Source organism: Doryrhamphus excisus, linkage group LG13 (genome assembly GCF_037039965.1).
Source record: "Doryrhamphus excisus strain RoL-2023G ecotype Guam linkage group LG13, RoL_Dexc_Guam_v1.1, whole genome shotgun sequence".
Lineage (NCBI taxonomy): Eukaryota > Metazoa > Chordata > Actinopteri > Syngnathiformes > Syngnathidae > Doryrhamphus > Doryrhamphus excisus.
The window spans coordinates 13792368-13806459 of NC_136369.1; the positions used below are offsets into that span (position 1 = coordinate 13792368).

At 40.9% G+C, this 14092-nt stretch overlaps 1 protein-coding gene across 3 annotated transcripts; it reads right to left on the reverse strand.

The window, feature by feature from the left end:
* Window positions 1-384: 384 nt before the first annotated feature.
* Window positions 385-7429, reverse strand: eva1ab (eva-1 homolog A, regulator of programmed cell death b). 3 transcript variants are annotated; one of them, XM_058089175.2, is made up of 5 exons: window positions 7072-7429; window positions 6841-6910; window positions 2739-2905; window positions 1901-2275; window positions 385-823 (listed from the first exon to the last, which is right to left on the reverse strand). In XM_058089175.2, the coding sequence occupies exons 3-5, from the start codon at window positions 2839-2841 to the stop codon at window positions 711-713; spliced, it is 591 nt and encodes a 196-aa protein (XP_057945158.2). In that variant the 5' UTR covers window positions 2842-2905; window positions 6841-6910; window positions 7072-7429; the 3' UTR covers window positions 385-710. The 3 variants fall into 3 exon arrangements, with proteins under 3 accessions (XP_057945158.2, XP_078651880.1, XP_078651879.1); XM_078795754.1 differs by lacking the exons at window positions 6841-6910; window positions 7072-7429 and adding an exon at window positions 6621-6639; XM_078795753.1 differs by lacking the exon at window positions 6841-6910 and having other exon boundaries at window positions 386-823; window positions 7072-7428.
* Window positions 7430-14092: the final 6663 nt, after the last annotated feature.

Sequence of the window (14092 nt, forward strand, 5' to 3'; positions counted from 1 at the left end):
ACTTCTTCACTTGGCAAAAATGGCGACACAATTGTGGGTGGGTATATTATGTTGATTTTGTAAATGTTCGACGTTTGCTACATGTGTAATGAGTTGTCCGCGGTCGCATTCTTGTTCATTTGGATACTTACCTTGCTTATAATTGTGTCGCCATTTTTGCCAAGTCAAGAAGGCGGCAACTGTGGCACATGCGCAGTTTGTAGCTCATAATGTCTTTTTATCTCATAATTGACTTTTTATCACTGGTGCAACTTTTAGACACAAGAGGGCGCAGCAGGACTAAACTTCTCTGCAGTAGGGTGCCCTGATCATTTGAGTGTATATTATGGATAGGCCGACATACCGTACATCAATAAATGCTAACATTAAGAAAATTTATTTTTAGTACGCATTCACTTTATTTAAAGAATGCAAAATACAACAACAGTAAAAGCACCAGAATCAAACCGTCATGTCGGCATTACGCCCTGTTTTTTTTTCAGCTTACTAAGCTACCAACAAGAGTGGACTGTGCATATGTTTTTAACAGCAACACATTCCCAACTAAGTGTATACAAAAGCACCTTTTAAACTGCATTGGGAATGTCAACTTACTGTTAACAACAGCAGGTTCATCAGACAGATCATGGCGTCCATTCCAGGGTGAATGTCACGTTGTGTGTCCTTTAAGTTCCTCTTGCAACCTTCAGCATGTGTACATGTGTGTCTTGTCAGTAATATCTGTTGAGACTCTGAGTGACCGTGCTGATGTCTGGTTGTCCATTCATCCAGATCTCTCTCAGGATCCTTTCCCGCTCCTCTAGCCTCTGGGCCCGGTCCAAGTCTGACCTCACACAACACACACACGCACACACACACAGACCATGAATCACAATCAGTTCATATCAGTATCAAAATGACCCTTCACCACTGCAACACTTGGCTATTTTTAAACAGCAGTGTGTGTGTATCTAGTACAAGGTGTTAAGATCAGCACTGTCTTGCTGCAAGAGTAGAGATTCTTAACTGGTGGGTTGGCACCAAAACATCTACTCAAAAATTACATTGATGTACTATCATGTTTGACATGGTGGTTTATTGTTAAATCGCAGTATTTTGATAAGCACCTGGTATACAGTAAATGGAATCTATGTTTGGGTACTGTATTTATGTTTAAAAAGAAGACAGGCTATTTAAAATATACACGCACCTTCATGGTTTGACTTCAATAAATGTCTTAAAGGCCATGGGAAAATGTGGGTTCCAGGGTTGACAACCCCTGTTATAGAGAATTTAGCAGGAATTTGCCCCAAATACAAGACAAAATGTGACACTGATATTGTAAGTGCTTTGAAAGGTTATTTATCTAGGATATAGCGTAGGGCTGATGTGTGAAAAAGTAATGTGTAGTGCTGTAGAATGTGGTTACTGCTACTGGAGCGCTGAAATGATATCAGCCTCCCTCTGGGCTCCTCTGACTCCCTCTGGTGGACAGACGCACCACAGGGAGCTCATGAGATCGAGAGCTTGGAGAGCTCATAAGCTCCTTCTGGTGGAGCATGGTCGTAATAAGTCAGCCACACTGCTGTGTAAACTGCAGGGTTCAAGGTTTTTAAAAAATGACGTAAATTACAGTACTTCAATAGATGAACTCTACTTAATTAATTGATTAAATGATTAAGACAGTGTGTGCGTTTGGCTTTTTGTGGAAACAAAAACAATGGATTTTTTTTCATGCTTGCAGTGTTAATGTTTTTAGTGGCAAATGCTAGTTTCAATGTCAATACATCTTCTTCGACAAAAAAAAAAATATTTCTTTGGAGTGTTCTACTTATGGAGAGTTCAGTAGGATTCCCGAGGAAATACATGGCAATTATTTTAAAATTGTACACATTTGATACTGCGTGTGAGCAAGATATACCCTCAGCCGATGTAAACATGCCAGCATGCAGCAGGGCTCTCTCAAAGCGTCTGCGTCTCCGTGACGACATATCCGTGGCCTCATCCCAGTCCTCGGATTCGCTGTCCCCGCCCGGCTGCCCACCCACTGGGGTGACGGCAGCCGTGTCGTCAGGGTTACCGTCTACCAGCTGGTGGTGCTGACAAACATGATGGTGCTGGTGGCGCTTGTGACGGTGGTGATGGTGATGGCGGTGGTGATGATGGCGAGGGTGTTTGCTGTTGCCATAGTGACAGTCGGCCCGACAGTGGATCTGGAAGACGATGGCACAGAGCGTGACAAGAAGACCGATGCTCACGCTGCCCAGAAACACCAGTGCTGTCCTCTCAGGTTGGTCTGATGGAGAGAGAGAGAGAGAGAGAGCGACCATGACAACAATATACACTCACAGACATGTCATTAGGTACATGTGCACAGTCGAATGACGTTGAATGATGAAGTTTATTAGAAAAACATGGCAGTCAACGACAACACCAGGACATCTTGTGGATTTGTTTCATGTCTTCCAATTTGCAAGTACTGTGGGTGCCCTTCAACTAATAATAATGTGTGTGAAATGTGTTTTTTTCACTGTTATTGCTGCTTCTATATACCAAAATATCCTTTGCATCCTCATGCAAACCCACTAATATATATTTTTCTGCATCACATTGTAGTAGTGTTTTGCTGTGTTTCCTTTAAATAGCAACAGTGGTAGTAATGTGGCTGAAAAAGTCCCACACTGTTTCCTATTTAAAGACTATACATGCGTTGACCATATTATGAGACATTGTACCAACGATATAAAGGTGTTCTGTACCTGCGATGAAGGTGTAAGCTGCCAGTATGTTGCTGAGTAATGCCATCTCCTTGGAGACCACCATCACTTCTGTGCTGGGGCTCCCTGTGGTTTGGGCACTCATGACTTCACAGGGAGTTGATCCTATTGGAAACTTTTCCACCCCTCATTGGAATTCATACTCATCTCTGCAAAACAAAGTGGAGAGGGAATGTGAATATACGTACGTAATTTAGCGTTCATTCATTTTCTACCACTTATCATTACGAGGGTTGCGGGGAGTGCTGTACACCCTGGACTGATCGCCAGCCAATCACAGGGCACATATAGACAAACAACCATTCACACTTACATTCATACCTATGGACAATTTCAAAAACCTAGCATGCTTTTGGAATGTGGGAGGAAACCGGAGTACCCGGAGAAAGCCCACGCATGCACGGGGAGAACATGCAAACTCCACACAGAGATGGCCAGGAGTGGGATTTAACTCGGGTCTCCTAGCTGTGAGGTCTGCGCGCTAATCACTTGAACTCCGTGCAGGCCGTAATTTAGCGTTGTTAAAAAAAAAACTCAAAATGTGATGAGAATGCAGTCGTATTATAAAGAACTTCAAATTCACATGACCAAAATCAGTTTTTCAGAGAGTAAGTATCCTAAAGGCCTATTCTCTGAGGAAAATCCTTGTGCCACATGTTGAAAATCCCTGCTCTCAAAAGATACAAATGTGGACCTCTAACTGTTAACGCATTCAAATGTTTGTTTTGAGAACTCTAATTCATAAGGTGATAGCCCTGACACGCACCCTGCAGGCTGAACCCTACACACAACTATCATAACGTGTGCAAGAGTAGTTAGCGTGTGGGGACAAACATGGAGTAAACAGAGACCTCTTAATAGAACTGTCTAGACACGCAGCCCATTCATAAAATTAACACACTCATTCTGTACTTGAGTGTATGCATTACTTAATATCTGGAACTATAAATATACATATATTTATACATATATTTCCGCACCATTTCATTTGTGATACTGCTCTTGTATTGGATTAGGTCATGTAACCCAACTGGCTTGAACCAGTTTGTGTCTCTTCCTCGTGCCACAAACAGTAAGTGATGACAGCTGTCCACACCCATCACATGACATCACATCATTTGAAATGACTTAACATACAGTAAGTCTGCTTTCAGAGCAATGTACAGTATCTTGTGTAGTCGCACGTCTAAGCAATGAAGTGGTGAATTCATGTAGAAATTCATGATTTTAAGGCTAAAATCATTCTGAATTGTATTTTATTTTATTTATTAAAATGATGTCATAATATTACAAGAATAAAAATAAATATTTAATGAGAATATAGTTTAATAAAGAAAAAATATGCAAAATTTTATGACCATAAAATCCTAATATTAAAATATTAAAATCAAAACTTTGTGGGAATAAGGTTGTAATATTACAGGAAATAAAGTCAAAATCTAATGATAATGAGATTGGGAAAATACAAGAAAAATTCAAAATGTTATAGGCATAAATTACCACATGTACAAAATCCAAATAAACTTGCTTTGCGTTGATATTACTCAACATTTTATGGTAATAAATAGGTAATATTACATTCAAATCATGCAACAATATATATGAATAAAATCACAATATTAAATATATGAAATAAACTCACAATTGGTGATGAATACAAGTTTAAAGGGAAGAACATAAAACTTTATGATAATGAAATTGGAATATTACAAGAAAATGTTATGGGCATAAAAACTTAATTTTATAAGAAAAAAAACCTTGTATGACAATAAAGTTGGAATAAACTTTAATGAACTTTAAGTTGCAATGTAAGTGGAAAAAATGCTAAATTATGTGAAAATTAAGTCACACAAGTCCAAGCCAAAAACTCAACATTTTAAGAGAATAAAGCCCTATTATTATATTTGTCACCATCATGTGTAATTTACAGCACGAAGATATTCATTCACCAAATATTAATTCTGCTTGAATTCAGAATTTCTGCAAACATGTAAAATGTACATCTGTTAGCGTCCACTAGCACCAGAGGCACAGGAAAAGTGTGTTACAAGAATGACACATCAGCTCAGTGAGTGAGGGAGGAGGTGTCGTACACACTCACACACACAAACACACACACAAACACACACACACAGTAGAATAGTCTGTGACACAAACAAACACAACACATCCTCTGAGCACTTGCAAATTCGCTGGCTGTGGAGGTCGTTTTGGGATGTTGCATGTGTGAGTGCTGCAGGACGTGGCTGCCCTTCTCTCGCTCCCTCCCCCCCAACAGCGTTTTGGATTTGACCATTTAGGTTAGTGCTTGTTGGAGCAAAAGTCATGTCATCCTGCACTTCACTAAAGATTCATAAGACACCAGTAGTAGCTTTTCCTTCCTGTATTTAATATTTGAATGCAAAATGCTCAGCAACAAATGTCATGTGCCGCTGGGCTGGCAGCCAGCTCACTAAATAGGCTGCAACAGAGATAAAACTTATTGAAAAGGTTCAGACAATCAATTGGCCAAAATATTAGGTACACCTAATCAATACATGAGCTGTATTGAAATGTTGCATGTTTACTATTGTGAATGTATCACGCTGATAAGTGTTTCTAATATTTGATTTTAGAGTTTTCTTACTGAGTTGCATGAAAGATTATTTGAAGACTGGAAAGTCACCGGTTAGCTTAGCAGGGTTAGCTTAAGCAGGGTCAATAGCGGCCATAACTATTTCAGTTCAAAGTTAAATCCAACAAAGCAATATCACCAAAAATGACCATTTATGTTGTAACTTTTGAAACTGTAACCTTTTGAAAGAGATAGGTTTGTGCTATCCTCCTTTTCTTTATGTCAGTCCAATGCTAAAGCTAAGCTAACAATACAATAGAGTCACTATGGTGCCTTTTGTGTTTAGTTTCGTGTGGGAATTTTGACATTCACTCTTTAAAACTTTGTTGACGACTTTGTGGGAATTTGTGTCAATTACCGTAATTGTAAATTCCGGTATCTCAGGCATCGCCATCTCATTTGCTTCAAACTACCACCGAGTGTTTAAATACTTTGCTGCTGGCGAGTCAGTGAGGAAATTTTGGCTGGAGCCAATCACGAGCTTGTCAACCCATTGGAGGTCAGCACAACACTAAACTCACTAACACTGTAAACTGGATACCAGAGAAATATACAAATATGTACCAATATGAGTTCTATCATGATATCCATTTTCTATGCTGCTTGTCCTCCAATTAAATGCATTATGCATTTTATTTTAAACTCATATTAGTACATGTTTGCATATTTATTACTCATACCTTTTGAGTGTTAAGTTGCTGTGTGATGAGCTTAGTGTTTTTTCAAATCATAATTCTATTCAAATTAAACAAACGGCTGGAGAAAGTCTAGTTTTCTTTGTATGTTGGTATTTGTTTGAAACAAAATCCATTTTTTAAATTAAAATGTATATAATTTCTACTGGGGGCTGCACAGTGCCCGGGTGGTTAGCGTGCCGGCCTCACAGCTAGAAGACCTGAGTTCAATTCCACCCTCAGCCATCTCTGTGTGGAGTTTGCATGTTCTCCCCGTGCATGCGTGGGTTTTCTCCGGGTACTCCGGTTTCCTCCCACATTCCAAAAACATGCTAGGTTAATTGGTGACTCCAAATTGTCCATAGGTATGAATGTGAGTGTGAATGGTGGTTTGTCTATATGTGCCCTGTGATTGGCTGGCGACCAGTCCAGGGTGTACCCCGCCTCTCGCCCGAAGACAGCTGGGATAGGCTCCAGCATACCCACAACCCTAGTGATGAGAAGCGGCATAGAATGGCATTTAATGTAACTTTCCTCAGCATGTAAACTAGACAGTTACTAATTCCATTTGCATACCTGGAGGGAAATGTTCCTGAGCCTCAACGGTCTATTTTAGGATGTGAGCCTTTGACCCTGCTGTCCCCTGGCCAAATCTTTACAGAGTGAGCTACTGTTGCCCACGAATAACTAATAAGCAGCTTGCAGAATCCCGCTCTTTGTTAATTCAAGTCTGTTTAAAGGCGAGCAGAGACTCCGCTTGCACTGTGATTTAAAGACACTACATGCATATTTCTACCTCTTGATGCTAATTCAGTGTGACACTGGCCTTTCCCTCTTCTGTACCGTTAACTCTTCTCTAACATGACCTGCACAGCACGAGAGAGACAGAATGCATGCCAAAAACACAGAAGATGGACAGCATGAGAGCAAGGACACGTAATAATTGTACAACAAAAGTCATGCGGGAGGATAAAAGTGATAGGACGTCATATTAAACTTGTCAGCAGTGAGAAAGATGAATACTTACATTTCCATGCAGCCCCCTTTTCCTCTCCTCTCATCCATCCCTCACCTCCTCTCCTTTGCCTTCCTCTCGCTGCTCCTTTCCTCTCTGTGCTCAGCTCCTCCTCCTGAAAAAAAAAACTATCATCAAATGTAGATGTTTGCTTCCAGCCAGCAATTTCTCTAACGTCCTTATTTGTCTCTCTCTCTCTTGCATTTGTGGTGCAGGTTGACAGGCGGAATATTTTCTTCCCTCCTCCTTCATGTGAGCGTCTCCAGGTTGGTTTGCAGTCATCCAGGCAGAGGTCAGAGCCCGGAGGGCTGAGATGTGACAAGAGAGACCTCGACAGGACAAAAAAGTCTCTCTCCTTATCTCCCAAATGTCTGCAACCTTTCCTTCCCGCCCCCCCACGCTTGGCCGAGAATATACTGGAGTACATGGGGGAGTAAAGTGACACAAGCCTAATGAATACTTTATTAATATTGTGTCTAATGTGGATGAGTCTACTTAAAGGTCGCGTATTATGTAAAAGTGACATTTTAATGATGTTCTAACAGTAATGTGTCGCTAGAGCCTATTTAGGAGCAAACGGTTTTCATGGAAGTTATGATGACACCATCCATCCTCATGGACTTGATACCACTATTTGATGGAGAACAGCTTAGTTAAAAAAAAAGGCTTTGCTACACATCTTAAAATTAAGCCAACTATCCGCCAGTCAGCTACAGATGTGTTTTTCTTCAGCAAAGATGCATTTGAAATAGATATGGTATCTATTACTTTGAGTTGTAATGTACAGTACCCAAAATATTTTTTTTATTATAAAAAACCTGTTTACAACCTTCTAAATAGTTATAATTTTTTTATGTTTACATTTTTTAAATTCTTTATTTTTTCCTTCTAAATAGTTTTTAACATTATTAGAGTCCTCTAGACATGAACTAACATCCCTATAATCACCTTTACACTTGTATTACCCAATAGAGTAGACATAATAACAATAAATAAGACGGCTGCACGGTTAACACGCAGGCCTCACAGCTAGGAGACGCAAATTCGATTCCACCTTCTGGCATTTCTGTGTGGAGTTTGCATGTTCTCCGCATGCGTTCATGGGTTTTCTCCATGTACATTGGTATGAATGTGAGTGTGAATGGTTGTTTGTCTATATGTGCCCTGTGATTGGCTGGCCACCAGTCCAGGGTGTACCCCGCCTCTTGCCCGAAGACAGCTGGGATAGGCTCCAGCATGCCCGCAACCCTTGTGACGATAAGCAGTAGAAAATGAATGAATGAATCAAAGACATAAATAAGACTGTACATGTTACTATAAATGTGTTCCCCAGGGGAGCCGAGGGGCGTGTGGACAGGAAGTGATGTCGGGGGTTTCGAGTTGGGTTTTAGCTTGACGTGGGTTTCAGCAGCAACTGTAGCCTGTGTTTTTATTAGGGATTATTGTGTTTGTTTTGAGATCATTCAAACCTGCAATAAAAGAATGTTGTTCCAGCAATCAAGTCTGGTGTTTGTGTGTCTCATTGGACATTACTGTGACAAAATGGCGTATTTACAGTTATTTTAAACAGTTTTAAAATAAAATTCCGCATCAAGGTTTGATTTTGGACACCCACTCCATTCCACTTGTGTGGGACCTGTGCTACTTATGGCTGGATATTTTAAGTGACTTTTCACATGGAGCAATTGGAGAAGGTATTAAAAATATTACGTGAGTCTCACACACACACGCGAGGCAGAAGCGTAGGTTGCAATAAATCAAAGCCGTTTATGAGATGACTTTTGTCAGGATGATGGTGGGAATTCACCTTCCAACTGCATGTTGACACACATAGCCCATCATTAACTATACCTGCTGTTGTTGTTGTTGATGTACTGTATACACACCCTGATTTTTAAATCTGACTGCAAGGTGGGCTTTTGCTCCTGTTAGGTGATTTACTATGTGCTAAATCATCAAATTTCTTAAAAAAAAATGTATTAATATTGGATGTGTGAAAGTTTTATGAGCAGACCTGCTATGTTGGTAGGTTATTTCTGTGCCAAGCTGCTTGAAAAGCTCTCTCAGGAGCTAAATTGTGTTTTTAAACACAGAACTGTGTAGGCTTTCAAGATATTATAGTGAAGCTGTGATTTTACTGTACCTTTCTATTTTATTGTTATTTTATTTAAGGAAGATACATTCATTCATTTTCTACTGCTTATCCTCACAAGCCTATCCCAGCTGTCTTTGGGTGAGAGGCGAGGTACACCTTGGACTGGTTGCCAGCCAATCACAGGGTACATATAGACAAACAACCATTCAGACTCACATTCATACCTATGGACAATTTGGAGTCGCCAATTAACCGAGCATGTTTTTGGAATGTGGGAGTACCCGGAGAAAACTCACGCAAGCACGGGGAGAACATGCAAAAGTCCTCACAGAGATGGCCGAAGATGGAATTGAACTCGGGTCTCCTTGCTGTGTGGCGGGCGCTAACCACTTGACCACCGTGCAGCCAAGGAAGATACAAAAAAAAAAGTAGGTACAGTTGCATTCAAAATAGTTCCAACTCCAAAGTAAATTACTTTTATATTCAAATGTACAAACAAATCAATGCATATGATTGGGTCCACAACACAAGGTGAGATTTTAACATTACTTTAGGGAATTACAATGAAAATTAAAAAATGACAATGATTGTTTGTCTGTATGTGCCCTGCGATTGGCTGGCCACCAGTCCCTGACAAAGACAGCTGGGATAGGCTCCAGCATACTCGTGACCCTGTGAGGATAAGCGGCATAGAAAATGGATGAATACAGTATGCTAAGATATCTGGACAAAGCATCCACATCTTAGCTTTGAGTTATACGTGACACAAATCGTGGAAATATCAATTATGGGAGATAAATGTATTTTTATACTAAGTCAATTCCTTTCTGTTTTATTTGTAGGCTTAAATTTTGTCCTTCCCTTACGGTGGGTAGGTACTGTTGGTTGGTTGTTAACTATCCACTAACTCGGCCCCACACATAGCCAACAGAGAGCATCTCTATGAGTGCAATCACTGCTGAGGTCTTTTTAATTGTACTCCTAAGAATGGTGCAGCAGAAGAGTCAATATCAAATCTCAGCACATTTTTCTCCACAACAGGCAGCCAGCATGGAAATGCAACAGGAACATTAAATTCACAATTGTTCCCGTGGCCTCTGGGTGGAAAGATATTTGTTTTTTGATCACTGCACTGAGAAATGAACGCGCCAGACAATATTAGTAATAATAATAATATAATACTTGTCAATGAAAATGTAGCATTATTACTTTGCAAAGGTAAAAGGTTTGATATTGCTTTTATTGCATCTCATTGAATCCCCAGTGTAGTACACAACGAGTACTACATATGTATATGACACATTCTCCGAACCTGAACAGATCTTTGCAAGGATGCTCTATTCTATTTGGTAGTAGATCAAATGGAAATTAATTCATTAATTTTCTACTGCTTATCCTCACGAGGGTCGCTCACAAGGCCAGCTGTCTTCGGGTGAGAGGCGGGGTACACCCTGGACTGGTCGCCAGCCAATCACAGGGCACATATAGACAAACAACCATTCACACTCACATTGTACCAATGTACCCGGAGAAAACCCATGCACGCATGGGGAGAACATGCAAACTCCACGGAAGGTGGAATCGAACTCACGTCTCCTAGCTGTATGGCCTGCATGCTAACCGTGCAGCCCTCTTATTTATTGTTATTATGTCTACTCTATTGGGTAATACAAGTGTAAAGGTGATTATAGGGATGTTAGTTCATATCTAGAGGGCTCTAATAATGTTAAAAACTATTTAGAAGGAAAAAATAAAGTATAAAAAAATTTTAAAGAACACACAAACTCCACACAGAGATGGCCGAGGGTGGAATTGAACCCTGGTCTCCTTGCTGTGAGATCTGCGCGCTAACCACTCGACCACCATGCCACCCCAGTTCTACAATAGTTATGAAAATATTACAATTCTTCTGAATCCAACGATTTCTGCCTGGGGGAGGGAGTATTTGGGCATGCCCATATAAGGAAATCTGGATCACACTGACATCACAAAGATCCTTGTTTCATTATGTGAAAATTTAGCATTGTTTAACACCACAATACAACATTCTAACTACATTTATAGGTCAGAAAAGTGGAAAAAGCATAATAGGTCCCCTTTAAAACATTTCTAAATTCCAGTAAAATCACAGGAAATCTGGTGACAAAATGTGGTATTTTTAGCACATAATATCCATTATGTTTTTGTGCACACAGTCAGATGGGATAGGCTCCGGGCTCAACTATGAGGCTGAATAGAATGTAGGATATAATATGAAATATAAGTCTGCACATTTCCCAGACGCTGCGTCCTATCAGACAGGAAGTGATGCATGTAGCATCACACACTTGTCCTGCAGTGAACTGCATTCATCAGGTGCTTTTCTTTTGCTAAGCACTCACACGACATTTGGTTTCCCTAAGGCTTACACAAAGCATGCAGGCAATGCAAGCAACAGCATTAACTTCACATACAGAGCTTCCATTGCATACGTACTAAATGACCTATAGAAACCTGGTTTTATGTTTTTGCAGGTCACCTGTGCTAGTTTTAGGTTTTTGTCCAGGATGTGCGCCCCTTATTATTTAGGCCTATTTGTGTGTGTGTTACATAAGACAGCTGTTCATGTGGCAATAATCAAATCATTCCCATGACTGAGTCAAGTGGAACTCAGGGCCTCTCAGACGGCCACTCTGCCTCTCTTTCAGCCTCCATACGTGTTTATTCCCTTTTTACTGCCTGCCTCCAAACTACTCTTTTCTTCTGCTTTACTGCATTTTCTCTTTATCCTTTATTTCACTCACCAACTCCGTTTCTTTACCTTTCCATTTGTTAGGACTATTTTTGTCTCACTCCAACCGTACAGTACCTACAGGAGACATGATTTATTGAAATCAGCAAAAAGACATGAAAACTATTAGTCCACGTGTTCATGTGAAAGTTGTTTTGTTTGGCGTTCAAACTCACTCAAAATTCTATAATACTAAATATGGAGTTTACCATATTATCGTAAGGATCTAAAAATCCTCACAAGCTACACAAGCTTTGCTTTTTTGTGATGCCATTACAAGTAGCCGGATGCGGCAAAACGAAAATATGTGATTATAACCATAGAACAAGAAATGGAACTTGCTGCATCAAGTTTCTGTTTCATTCATTCATTCATTTTGTACAGCTTTTCCTCACGAGGGTCGTGGGGGTGCTGGAGCCTATCCCAGCTGTCTTTGGGCGAGAGGCGGGGTACACCCTGGACTGGTGGCCAGCCAATCACAGGGCACATATAGACAAACAACCATTCACACTCACATTCATACCTATGGACAATTTGGAGTCGCCAATTAACCTAGCATGTTTTTGGAATGTGGGAGGAAACCGGAGTACCCGGAGAAAACCCACGCATGCACGGGGAGAACGAGTTTCTGTTTGCTCAGTACAAAATGGGAAGTTCAGTAAATGCAAATAATTCAAATAAATTTCTCTAAGCGGGTAAGAACACTAACAACAGCTAATTCCAGCAGTTCCTACAAGAAGCCACTAGGTGACAATATTATGCAGCAAATACCTTCCTGTTCCTTTGCCACTGCATGTCTCTCAGGTGAGTAATTTTACTTTAGTATTATTGTACAGCAGTTAACTTATTTTTTTCAGTTGAAGTCATATAATGGCATCTGTTTGAGCCTGGAAGAAACAAATTGTCTTTAAATTGTTGTTATAAAAGCAGTCCAACTTGACAGGTGGATTGGTGCGGTGTACTATGCAGTGATGGGCTGGGCTCTCCCTTAGTGATATAGGGTGAAAAGCACTGTCATCCGGGAGAAACTGCTGCTCTGCCCCATTGAGAGAAGCCAGAATGGCTTGGGCTTCGCGCCTCTCTGGGGAGTTGTTCAGGGTACACTCGACCGGTATGAGGCCTCGGGGAAGACCCAGGACACGTTGGAGAAACTGTGTCTCTCAACTGGCCTGGGAACACTTCAGAATCCAAATCTGGGCTTCCCTACTTAGGCTGCTGCCCCCGTGACCCGAACTCAGATAAGCGGAAGACAACGGACGGATGGAAGGAGTACAACTTCAAACAAGCGGCATCATAGAGTGCACTGTGAGTGTAGGATTCCCTTAAGTCAGCTACTAATAGTAATGTTATCCCCACAGCATTAAACACCCCCCACAGGGCTGCTGTGCCACAGAAGGTTGGCTCCAGCTGAGGTTGTGTTGCACAGCTGTGTGTGTGTGTGTGTGTGTGTGTGTGTGTCAGCCTCTCTCACAGCCAGTGTCAGAGTTGGTTAAGCAATTGCTGTTGCTCCCATGGACCGGGAACTAGTGGAGGGTGAAGAAGGACTTAATGATGCTATTTGTGCACACTGCTCACTCGAACTCACTGCCTGCACAAACTACATTGAAGACGAAATAAATGAAAGAAACCACCAATAAGGAAGCATTTTCTTGAAACTACATAGTGTACATAGATATCTTCTAGCATTTATATATCAGTGCTACTCAACTAAATTATTCTAAAGGACACTTCTCAGGCTGTAAGCCTGATTTTTCCATTCAGAAACATTCATTCATCCATTCATTCCTTCATTCAGGGTTGCGGGGGTGCTGGAGCCTATCCCAGCTGTCTTTGGGCGAGAGGAGGGGTACACCCTGGACCGGTCGCCAGCCAATTACAGGGCACATATAGACAAACAACCATTCACACTCACATTCATACTTATGGACAATTTGGAGTCGCCAATTAACCGAGCATGTTTTTGGAATGTGGGAGGAAAACCCACACATGCATGGGGAGAACATGCAAACTCCACACAGAGATGGCCGTGGGTGGAATTGAACACTGGTCTCCTAGCTGTGAGGTCTGAGTGCTAATCACTAGACCACCGTGCCGCCGTTCAGAAACAATAAAATGCATTAAAAAATACTATTATTTCCATGATGCTTAATGTAACTAATACATATCCT

Bases quoted from the DNA above. Each gene is read 5' to 3' on its own strand.
- eva1ab (XM_058089175.2), bottom strand. From the start codon at position 2,841: ATGAGTGCCCAAACCACAGGGAGCCCCAGCACAGAAGTGATGGTGGTC. The intron at 2,276-2,738 runs GTACAGAACACC...TCTCTCCATCAG, and splicing joins AGCTTACACCTTCATCGCAG to ACCAACCTGAGAGGACAGCA. The intron at 824-1,900 runs GTATATCTTGCT...GTGTGAGGTCAG, and splicing joins CATGTTTACATCGGCTGAGG to ACTTGGACCGGGCCCAGAGG.